Below are 12,558 nucleotides of genomic sequence, written 5' to 3' on the forward strand. Positions count from 1 at the left end.
TAAATCAAGAGACATTCAGTAATATCAACATCTCATGCATTTTTAGTGGTAAATCTGCACTTTAAAATGACAGTGAAATTTAAGTTGGCTAAATAATGATAAGAAGGAAAAGCAGCAGCAGCAGAAGGTAGTTTCATTTTAAATTGACAAATGTGATGCACACACTTTAAAAACTTACTATTTATAGAATACAATTTCCTATACAAATAATGATGTGGTAGAACATTTAAACATTTAAGTAAAATAAATATTCTTTTAAATCCAAAGACTGTTGTGCTGCATATGTCACTTACAAAATATTGTTTAAAATTCTTTAAACAATTAATTCACCTGAATTATTTATTTCATATTTCTACTTATGCAGAGACAGGATATTGTCCCAAAGAAAAATGAAGTTTCTGATCTTGTTTTATATCCATTATTAAAGGTACTGTGATTTCTAAAAAGATCAAACCTTCAAAACGTGCTATAAATTCAAAAAGATGGAAACACTCTAAGTATACCTAGTCCTCCTGATCCAGATGTGAGCCCAGAAACAGCAGTTTTTTGTTTCCCTGCTCCGTACGGATGAAATACATAAAGGGAAAAGTCAGACATGCATGCAGTGAAGCTCAAACCAGATGAACTGCTGCTAGAACTGGTCAGATCTGACTGACTACTACTATGTCGACTTCTGCCAAGAGGGCTGCCCAGGCCGGATGAACCTATAATGTAAACCAGAAATCCAAAATATTTATAAGCCACAGAAAACTTTAAAAGCCTGTCACTTAATATATTCTTAAGAACCAAACAAGACTTGAAATTAAAATGGAAATACACAAACATTAATTGATCAATAGATTTAAAACCATCATATCAAAGTAAAGACTTAGATGTACTTTCCAATTAATTTTTTCTGTTAACTGGGGTTAAATACCATGTTCATCTTTGAGACAATTATTTAGACATTTGATTGGCCAACTCCATAGTTTCCCATTTCTTTTCTCCTTTGCTCCATTGGAAGCAGGTAGTAGAAGAGCCAAAAAATAGCTGGGGCTTAAGCGAAGGGGGAGAACGAACTATAAAAAATCCAAATCATATAACTGGAGTCCACATTTCCATAGCCAGCAGTGGAAATAGAGTAAGGTACAAAAATGCAGAAAGTTAAAATCTCTTTCTCTGAGAAGCAAGTATCCCCATTGGCACCACTTACCACAGGTGTATAGACTAATTCAAAATACACTTTAAATGTAAAAAATATGAGTAAAGCATCTTAAGAGAACATTATATGGCTTTGCTAATAATTTCAAAACATGTATTTCCAAAATATATAGACCTCCTTTGGATTCATATTACAACTGGTTACTTGGCATCCTACTAGAATGTGTCAAAAGCATTTAAAGCTTACCAAGTCCAAAACTGAATTCTTGATCTTTATCCCCAATCTGTTTTTCTTCCAGTGTCTCCCATCTCCAGTAAGTGACATTTCCAAGGACATTGCTTAGCCAGAATCCTGGGAGTTATCTGTCATCCTTCCCAGTTCAAACTCTCTATCACGCAATTTATTACCATTGTCATTTCATGTCTAAGAACATATACTAAGCCTGTCCATTTCTCTGCATCTCACTATTGTTACTCTAGTCTAAGAAGTTATCAGCTCTGGTACTGCTGAAATAGCCAACTGTTCTTCCTGCTTTCTTCTACTCTTGTTCTCCTCCAATCAACTACCACACTGCAGTCGGACTGGTGGTGTTCCAAAGGTATAAATCAGAATCTCATGTCTACTCTCCTGTTTCACCTTCAGTGGCTTCCCCACATGATCTGGCTCTTTCCTGTCTCTCTAAATCTTTTTCATACCAATCTACCTTTTATTTGCCATACTCCATTTACGCTAGTTGTTTTTGTTTTTTAAACTTGCCAAATTCTTTCCTGCTTCATGGATTTTGCATTCTCTACCTAAAGTGTTCATCATCCCAACTCTCTGCTTGGCTAACCCGTACTCACCCACTTCACATTTCCACTTAAAATATGCTTGTTTGCTTATTATCTGTTTCTCCAAATTCAACTTAGGTCAACATTAGCAGCAACGTATCTGCTAGCTAGGTTCACTACCATCTCTTCAACCCCTGGCACTGACCCAGACCCCAATAAAGTTCAATAAAGATCCTTTGAAACAACAGATACTGCTGGGGTGCCTGGGTGACTCAGTTGGTTAAGTGTCTGCCTTCAGCCCAGGTCATGATTTCAGGGTCCTGGGATCGAGCCTCAAGTTGGGCTTCTGAGTAGGGAGCCTGCTTCTCCCTCTCCCTCTTCCTGAACCCAGCAGGAAAAGAGAAATCATAAAGATCAGAGCAGAAATCAATGAAATAGAAACCAAAAGAACAGTAGAACAAATCAATAAAACTAGGAGCTGGTTCTTTGAAAGAATTAATAAGATTGATAAACCCCTGGCCAGACTTATCCAAAAGAAAAGAGAAAGGACCCAATTTAATAAAATCATGAATGAAAGAGGAGAGATTATAACCAACACCAAAGAAATACAAACAATTATAAGAACATATTATGAGCAACTATATGCCTGCAAATCTGAAAATCTGGAAGAAATGGATGCACTCCTAGAGACGTATAAACTACCGAAACTGAACCAGGAAGAAACAGAATATCTGAACAGACCCATAACCAGTAAGGAAATTGAAGCAGTCATCAAAAATACTTCAACAAACAAGAGCCCAGGGCCAGAAGGCTTCCCAGGGGAATTCTACCAAACAGTTAAAGAAGAATTAATACCAATTCTCCTGAAATTGTTCCAAAAAATAGAAATGGAAGGAAAAGTTCCAAACTCATTTTATGAGGCCAGCATTACCTTGATCCCAAAACCAGACAAAGACCCCACCAAAAAGGAGAATTATAGACCAATATCCTTGATGAACACGGATGCGAAAATTCTCACTAAAATACTAGCCAACAGGATCCAACAGTACATTAAAAGGATTATTCACCAGGACCAAGTGAGATTTACTCCTAGGCATGGCTAAAATTAACAAGTCAGGAAACAACAGATGTTGGTGAGGATGTGGAGAAAGGGGAACCCTCCTACACTGTTGGTGGGAATGCAAGCTGGTGCAGCCACTCTGGAAAACAGCAAGGAGTTTCCTTAAAAGTTGAAAAGAGAGCTACCCTATGACCCAGCAATCGCACTACTGAGTATTTACTCAAAAGATACAAAGTAGTGATCTGAAGGGGCACATGTACTAGAGGGTATTATGCTGAGCGGAGTAAGTCAATTAGAGAAAGACAATTATCATATGATCTCCCTGATATGAGGAATTTGAGAGGCAAAGTGGAGGGCTTGGGGGGTAGGGAAGGAAAAAATGAAACAAGGTGAAACAGACCATAAGAGCCTCTTAATATTACAAAACAAACTGAGGGTTGCTGGGGCAGGGGGGTTATGGAGATGGTGGTTATGTTATGGACATTGGGGAGGGTATGTGATATGGTGAATGCTATGAAGTGTATAAGCCTGACGATTCACAGATCTGTAGCCCTGGGGTAAATAATATATTATATGTTAATAAAAATATTTAAATTAAAAATAAATTAAAAAAACATTTTAGCCCATCACATTAACAATGATTAAAAATAAATTTAAACATTGGGGAGGGGAGGCGAACCATAAGAGACTATGGACTCTAAAAAACAACCTGAGGGTTTTGAAGGGTCAGGGGTGGGAGGTTGGGGGAACAGGTGGTGGGTAATGGGGAGGGCACGTTTTGCATGGAGCACTGGGTGTTGTGCAAAAAGAATGAATATTGTTACGCTGAAAAAAAAAAAAAAATAGAGTGAAGACTTCAAAAAAAAAAAAAAATAAATTTAAAGCGTAATGTTAGGAAGAACACAGTGAACCTGGTGTTTATACACACTGTGATGAGGATGCAGAAATCTTATATTTACTAGAAGAGTAAAACATATCAAACACTTTAAAAATGTTCACTCTCTCTGACTCAGGAATTCCACTATTAAGAATTTATCCTAAGGATGTTGATTTATATACAAAGATATTCAACTCAATATTATTTACAAAATAGAAAACAAAAAGCTCAGGTAGTCTCAAATGTATGATCAAAATGATGGATTATCAAGAAATCATTAAAGTTATTTTAACGATGAATATTTAATACTTTGGGAAAACTTATATTTTAAGTTTTTAGAAGATACATAGCAGAAAAGATCATATTTAAATTTTGCCTGGGAAGAAGAATGTATCTACAAAAATGCTGGAGAGTAGGAGAGTAGGTAGGAAGTGATAATATGGTTATCTCTGATAAAAGGTATTATTTTCATTTTTAGTACTCTTGTTTTCCGTATTCTCTATAATGAACAGTGAGTTAATTTTATAATAAAAAGTATGTTTTTCAAAAACTGACACTGTAACTCCAATATTTTTACAGACCACAACACAATTCCAACAGCAATATTCTGGAGCTAAGTGTGACAGTGGGCTACCACATTAGCAAACATTTATTTCTAAAATATCAACTTTTTGTTTTCCTATTTTAGGATGAAAACTTTCAAAGATTCCCACTGCAAAGCAATGTTTTGCTTTAGCCACTACATGCACTACATGCAAAAATATCCCATGGGGGGCGTGCCTGGGTGGCTCAGTGGGTTAAAGCCTCTGCCTTCAGCTCAGGTCATGATCCCAGGGTCCTGGGATCGAGCCCCGCATGGGGCTCTCTGCTCAGCAGGGAGCCTGTTTCCCTTCCTCTCTCTCTGTCTGCCTCTCTGCCTACCTGTGATCTCTGTCTGTCAAATAAATAAATAAAATCTTTAGAAGAAAAAAAAAAATATCCCATGGGGGCTTTTTTTACCTCTGGTTATGAACCACCCTCTTAATGATAGTTCTCTTATTAATAATTATCAATTTCCATTCATTCTGTCTCTTTACAGTCAATAAAATATCATTTGCATATGCGATTTTTTTATGATTTTTAGAGCAGAAATGACTCTAAGCTTTAATAAAGTGAACACTGACTATTTCACCAGGAAATCATTGGTTGTATGTTAAAAACAAAATCTTTCATGAAATGGACATTTGAGATATATATATATATATATATATATATATATATATATATACAGACACACACACACATATAAAATTATGATTGAATACACACACACACACACACACACACACTACCCCTCATACAATTTTAATTCACGGTGATAAATTCTTACAAGATAACACTCTATGTCTTATTTTCCATTTGTAACACTGATTAAATATAAAAAATAGAGCATAAAACATTCAAAAGTACTTAAATGTATAATATGACAGTTACTTCATAATGCTTATAGGGTGTACATTCAAGCCAACCAAAAAATGCTAACCAACTGCCATTCCCTTGTACCAAAATATACTAAAAAAAACTTTGATCTCTCTATATTTTTCTATAAATGCTGTAATTCTCATATATTCTCCTTTTCCAAATTTATTTTTTTTAGAAACACATACTAATTCTAGTATTTGGCTTTCAACCAGCAGAGTAAAAGAGCGTTTCTTTACCAGGTATTCCAGTTTTGCTTGCAGAGGTCTTTGTTCCACTTGGAGTAGCATTACCTCCAGGGGATAAAGTTTCTGTGGGATAAGTGGTCCCTAAAGTCTCCAGTTCACCTCGGTTTGAAGAAAATACCAAGTCCAGGGATGGCAGCTTTAGCATGCATTCTACTCTGGATACTGGTAAGCAACTAAACTTGATCTGTGAGGGCTAAGAAGTGCAGAAAGGAAAAAAAAAGTTTCTAGGTACTAGTTAAAAAATTTCACACTGGATTCCAAAAAACGTAATTAATTTCCATTTCAGTCCACATATAGCAAATTATTGGAGACTTTAAAGGATTTTGTGTTTAATGTCCTAGCTCTTTCAAACAGATACATTATATATTAACCAAAATTTATTAACAAAATGGTATTTTAGGAATCACCTCGAGTGATATATATTTAGATTATTCAGGTAATTCAGAACACTAAAGATGTCAATGTTCATATTACACTTGTTCACAATCAAATTTTGAAAAGTAATTCCTCTTATACTAAAATTTTTTAAAAGCTATGGTAATAACAGAAATTTTATAAACTCTCAAGCCCTCCCCCATTACATGTTTTCATCATATCTTCAAAAGGCTAATGCAAAACTCCCTACTGAAGACTTTTTGGCCAAACAGCTATTGTAGAAAATCGTTTGAATAGACGACCATTAGTGTTTCTTTTATTCTTGAGATTATCAGATTTTAGTTGAAGGTAAACTGAAGCCTAAAGTTTGGTTACAAGTAGTTTTAGTAGTTTTCAAATCCTCTTCAATAAATGGACTCAATCAGATGCTAATATACTCCCAAAGGGCGAGTTATAAGACTGCATTTTACAATAAAATATTAAATAAAAATTCCATAACTAAGCTAAAATCTAACAAAGGTACTACTGTGTGACTTACATCTCAATTACACTTTATATTTGCCCATAAAGGACCATAATGGCAAGAAATACAGGTGTCATAATAAAAAAGGGCAGAAAATTCTTAAAAAAAAAAGGGTTTTAACTTTGCATTTTTGTTTTTGCCAAAGAAGTATAAGATCTAAATTTTGAAAGCCCAAAGATCTATGAACCTCCTCAGCAGAAAAGTAAATACACACATAAAATTGTCCATACACTTCTCAGAGGTTCAGGTGATCTTTAAGCCATTATAGGTATACTAAAGGTCCAGGAATCTAAGGTTAAAGAAACTTTAAGGGAAATAATACTGGAAATATTAAAATAAACTTAAGAAAAACATTTTTCTTTAAAACAAAAAGAATAAATGAAGTATACCCACCTGAACTCGTACATAAACCACAACATCTACAGGGAAGGAAGAGTAAGAAGATGTTGAAGATGATACTAATGACGTTGTCGATTCTTCCATAGGATCGGGTATTTCAAAATGTCCCATATCTTCATCTTGTGAACTGACAGCTGTTAAAATATTTAGTTTTATTATTAGGGCAAAGGCAAACTATTTTTTAAAAGACTTATTTATTTATTTGAAAGAGAAAGAGAAGATGTGTGTGTGCAAGTGGCAGAGGGGGTGGGGGCTGGTGGGGCGGAGCAGATGGAGAGAAAGAATCTTAACCAGACTCCAAGATCAGTATGGAGCCTGATGGGGGACTCCATCTCACGACCCGGAGATAATGACCTGAGCCAAAATCAATACTTGGACACTTAATAGATTACACAAGCCAGACACTCTGGGTAAACTATTTATCAAAAGATCCTTTCTTGGGACACCTCGGTGGCTCAGTTGGTTAAGCATCTGCTTTTGGCTCAGGTCATGGTCCCAGCGGCCTGGGATCAAGCCCTGCATCAGGCTCCCTGCACAGACGGGAGCCTGCTTCTCCTTCTCCCTCTCCCTCTGCCATTCCCCCCACTTGTGCTCTCTGGCTCTGTCAAATAAATAAAATCTTAAAAAAAAAAAAAAAAAAAAAAAAGATCCTTTCTCTTATGCTACTACTGAGATCAGGGATATGAACACACAGAAATGTGCTTCTGTAGCCCATCGTTCTACACATCTTTCCCTATTCAAACCTCTTGCTCATTTCTCCAAATTCCAATCCCCCTCCTATTATAACAAACACTGTGCAAAGAAAATTAAGCCTTTGCCCTCAATAAGTTTCCAGTCCAAGAGGGAAGCCAATGTGGGAATTAAGGATGTTAATTTTGTCTCTAACTAGCTATGGCTGTGGGAAAATCATATAACCGCACAAGATTTATTTTATTTGTAAATGAGGACTAGATGATTTCTCAAGTTCTTTTTCAGTTCTACAATTCTGGATCACTGAATATATTATATCATAATGTATAACATCATTAAAAATCCTTCTAAGTAATAGAATTTTAAAAATATTTATGATGCAGGAGCAACGGGGTGGCTCAGTCGGTTCAGCATCTGCTTCTTGATTTCAGATCAGGTCATGATCTCAGGATCCTGAAATCAAGCTCCACATTGCGTTCTGGACTGGGCATGGAGCCTGCTTATGGTTCTCTCTCCCACTCCCTCTGCAACACCCTCTCCCCAACTGTGCTTGCACTCTCTCAAAAAAAAAAAAAAAAAATTGTGATGGGGAAGTAAATACGTAAGGAGGATACTTACTTGTATAATTCCTTTCAATTGGTGTAATTGGGATAGTTTCCAGAGCTTTTTCCAGAAAATCTAACAGGCAGGGACTAATAACCATTTCTTCTGGCAATGACTGAAGTGCTACCCAAGCATATAATTTGGCTGTTTTTACTCCTCCACTTCCTTTTCCTTTGGCTAAAACATTTACAAATGTGAGGTGAATTTAATAGTTCCCATACAACATATAATTTTGTGAGAAATCAGAACTATGTATGACAGTTTAATCAGGTGAAGATTCTTATTCCTAAACTATATAAGAACACAATAAAAACAGCAGATTGACAAATATGATATATTAATATTAGAATATAAAGATAATGATGCATATAATACAAGTTATTCCTACTTGCTCTAGGTCACAAATGTTGCTTCAATTTTTTAAAATTTGCTTATCTCATTTAGCATTATTTTGTCTACTTAAGAAGATAAAGAGAAACTTGACTAACAATATTTTTTGTTAAGTGAGGAAAAATGTTGTTTTCAGGCTTTCCTGTTCCTGTAGTTCTTAGCTTGTAGATCTTTATGATGCCTCCCTGCATGACTCCCGTCCCTCTTTCCTTCAGAAAGGAAATATTTCTGGGTAAGTAGAATGAATATAATAGCTAAGACTCAGCTAACTTTGGCTTAGGTTTCCACCCCCAACATGTATTAGTTTTGTGAACCTAGAAAAGCAAGAACTTCTATGAACCTGAACTTCCCTCATTTATAAAATGGGGATAATAATATCTGTCCTATACTTAATGGGCATAGATGTGCCTTGCCAATTCAAAAGCGATATAAAAATATTATGCATTATTATCACATTAGATATTTTAAAAGATTTATATATCAAATTCCATCTCTCAAATGAAACTTTTTGAACTAATTCTTTCAGCCCTATGTTCCCTTTTTTAGGGGGAAATTTTACTATATATATATATGGTATAATTCATGTGGTGTGGTAGTCAGATTCCAAAATAGCTTCAGTGTCCCTTGCCTCCTGGTATTCATGCCTTTGTAAAGTTTTCTCCCACACTGACTAGGGCTGACCTGTATGCTCAATAAGATATTGTGGAAGTGATGGTTTGTGACTTCTGAGACTAAGCCATGAAAGATACTGCAACTTTAGTAGCTATGTTCTCTTTTGGATCACTCTCTTCCAGGGAAGTCAGTTGCCTTGTTATAGGAACACTTAAACAGCCAGTGGATGGGCCCAAATGGGGAGGAACTAAAGTACCAGTTTGCCCACCATGTGAATGGGATGTGATGGAAGTAGGTCTTCCAGGCCCAGTTGAGCATTCTGATGACACAGCCTAGCCAACATCTTGATTGCAATGTCACAAAAGACTGTCAAGTTAGATTCACCAGCCAAACTGCTCCTGTATTTCTGATCCACAAACTGTGTTTGAGGTTATAGGCTACCAGGTTTGGGATTATTTGTTATGCAGGAATAGAGAATTAATAAATGTGGTTAAGACCAATGTAGTTTGTCTTAAAAGTATAAGTATAATGTGTCCACTTAGATCAAAAACTCACAAATGTGAACTATATAAAAATTTTTCTAAGTAAATAGATCTAAAAAGTTAAGTAAGTAATCTATTTGGCATATTAAGATTCTTTTAACAGTGATATCCTAGGTAGTATCAGTTTGAAAAATAGCCAAAAGTTGGGCCAGACTTCTATATGTGAGTTTTATACCATCATTATTGACAAGTCTATGGGATTTTTTTCTTTACATGTGAATTTGCAAGAAATTCTCAATAAAGCAAGTAAGTAATGACTAAAAGGTTACCAAAAAAATTAAAAATAAAGCATATTTTCCCGAAATACCTGAGGGAATAGGTGGGGGTTGGGGAGGAAGTAAGGTGTTAGTCTTGCTCTGGACATTGCAAGGTAAAGGAGGAGAAGGAGGAGATGGTGCACTATCTTTCATACCATACAGCTTGGACTCTTTAGAGAGCGTTCTTGGCAAGGAAGATCCTCTGGAGGCATTGGGTGATTCGGTCTTTAGTGTCTTGGAATTGTAATGCAACTGTATTGAGACAAATAAACTTTCAAAATTAAAATAATGAAGATGAGAAAAACCAACATATGTAAAAAAATGTGGAAGAAAGAACACCAATCCAGGGGTCAGAAGACCCAGTTCCAGCTTTTTACAAGTTAACACTGTGATACTAGCAAGATTCTTAGCTGTTTTTCATTTAAATTTTAAAAAGTCATCCCAGATATTAAGTTCCTCCTAGCTTAATGTTATAGGAGTCTATCACTCTATAATCTAAAAAAGTTGTTTAAGTTGGACAAGGAAAGGTTTAGCAAATGATATGACTATCATATAAAAGTAACTTTGTACTAACAAAGTTCAATGGAGAAGCTGTATAAAAGAAGTGGCAACCTGAAATTTGGATCTTCTTATGTTCAGAATATAGTTATATCAGAGAAAAATGTTGGAAAGTCTCACTTTAATATAATTGGTAAAGGAAGAACATGCATGACAGAAAATAAACACTGCGAAGAATAATCTAATCCTAGACTTTAAGGTTTTTACCTTTACATCAACTCCAGGAATGTAAAATACTGTTGTTTCTAAGTCACTAGACTTTGTCTGTAGAGATGATGGTACTTTCTTGCCAGTCATTAAGTGGGTGGTAGAAGCATAATTGGTTTGAAACTTCTTCTTTTTTGAAGGAGAATCTTGATCTAAACTCCTGGAACTTCTATCGTAACTCCTATAAATAGAAAAATGATTTTTATCTTTTTAAAAAGGCATTCATCTCCTTTTGTTTATAATCAAACTTTTACTTATACACTAAGTGGAATATAATCCTTCATTAATAAAACTGAAAAAGGAAAGCTCATTAGTGCTTGTAGCTAAATTGGCTAACACCATGCATGGATGACATTCATATTGTATGCTCTGTAACTACATAGGGCAGCCACCTTTAATCTTTCCTGAGGTCACAGGTGTTTCACATGAACGTATTAGGTTGAGCCAAATGAAATTGCCCTTTACACAGGTAAAACCAGTTGAATATCAGCAATCTATTTTAATGAATTAACATGCTTTTTATCATTACTACTACATTTGTACGAATTTAACTGCTTAAGTGCCTTTTTTATCTTCTCATTTTATAAAGCCATCCTTAGAAAAAAAGACCACTTAAAAATCTTTTTTTTTTTTTTAAATGTAATCTCTATACTCAATATGGGGCTCGAGGTCGCATGGTCTACCGACTGAACCTGCCAGGTGCCCATAAAAATCTTTTATTGTGAAAAATTTCAAACATGCAAAAAGTAAACAGAATGGTAAACTGTAAACTCCTAGGGCTCCATCTTCCAGCTTCAACAGTTGTCAGCATTCTGCCCCCTTTTTTAATTGACATCTCCAGTCACTTCCCATATATTGTCTCAATTATTATTTTCTTTAGTTCTTTTTAAGATTAGGAGAGAAAGGCAAAAATTCAAAGAAAAAATAATCTATTCTTCAGCCTATTTACACCACCACTTTTTCAATGATGGAGATAAATGGTGAAGCTACATTCCAATATACTAAGGCCTCTTTGTCCCCAGTTTCCCAATCTTTCTTTTTTTCTGAATTCACCAAAACTCTGAATAACCAAGAAATCTCTGAGTACTGCACTGTTCTTTAAAATAGAAATATTCACAATACAAGAAGAGAGACTGAGAAATTTCGGCTTATTTAAAGGAAAATTACAAAGACACAACTCTTTTAATTAAATTGCTAGAATCTAAAGAAGAAATTCATTTCCAGTTGTCAGAAAATTTTATATACTTGTTTAAGGAAATAGCATGTTATACAATTAACCACTCAAACTTAAAACTCTGATTAAATCCACTCTTTAAATCTGCATTTTGGGAGATGGGTGAAAAAGTTGTTTGTAATTCAGGGTTACAGCAATAAAGTTAAATGTACCCTTTTCTGACCAAATTCTTACCTTCTCAAGCTTATATCATCATGTTCTTGTAGAAGGGTAGTTGGGTGGAGAACACATTTTCCACTATCAATTTCCACCCGTATATCAAGTTCAAAGTCAATATTTCTCTCTGTAGCTGTGCCACTAAGACTTCGGTTGACTGGAGCTGTGGGCCAGCGTTCTGTAAATAGCTGATGAACAGCAGCAAAGCCTGTTGCTTTTTTACGAGATGTGTGTCTAGAGAAAGAACTGACTGTTACATTTTACTGAATTCGAAGAATTTTCAACAAACTATTTCCCAATATGTTATGTGAGCAACAGTCTGTAAATAAATTTTACCATTTTATAAATTCATACATATTAATCAATTAGCTCGTACTAATTGAAAATTTTCCCAAGTTTGATGGAGTCACACTTTATTCAACAACCATGCACTCAGTAACTATTATGTGCCAGCTGAC

At 35.3% G+C, this 12,558-nt stretch overlaps 1 protein-coding gene across 10 annotated transcripts in view; it reads right to left on the bottom strand.

The window, feature by feature from the left end:
• KIAA1109 (KIAA1109 ortholog) overlaps positions 1-12,558 on the bottom strand; it is a 217,396-nt gene that overhangs the window by 20,083 nt on the left and 184,755 nt on the right. For 9 of the 10 annotated variants that reach the window (XM_045987369.1, XM_045987360.1, XM_045987353.1 and 6 more), the window contains 7 exons: positions 12,119-12,334; positions 10,711-10,891; positions 9,996-10,197; positions 8,160-8,321; positions 6,846-6,985; positions 5,546-5,747; positions 504-704 (listed from right to left, as the gene is read on the bottom strand). In XM_045987369.1, coding sequence (XP_045843325.1) covers positions 504-704; positions 5,546-5,747; positions 6,846-6,985; positions 8,160-8,321; positions 9,996-10,197; positions 10,711-10,891; positions 12,119-12,334 — 1,304 coding nt within the window. The remainder of the gene's footprint in view (positions 1-503; positions 705-5,545; positions 5,748-6,845; positions 6,986-8,159; positions 8,322-9,995; positions 10,198-10,710; positions 10,892-12,118; positions 12,335-12,558) is intronic. The other variant, XM_045987400.1, reaches the window with a different exon arrangement.

This window comes from Meles meles, chromosome 2 (assembly GCF_922984935.1).
Source record: "Meles meles chromosome 2, mMelMel3.1 paternal haplotype, whole genome shotgun sequence".
Lineage (NCBI taxonomy): Eukaryota > Metazoa > Chordata > Mammalia > Carnivora > Mustelidae > Meles > Meles meles.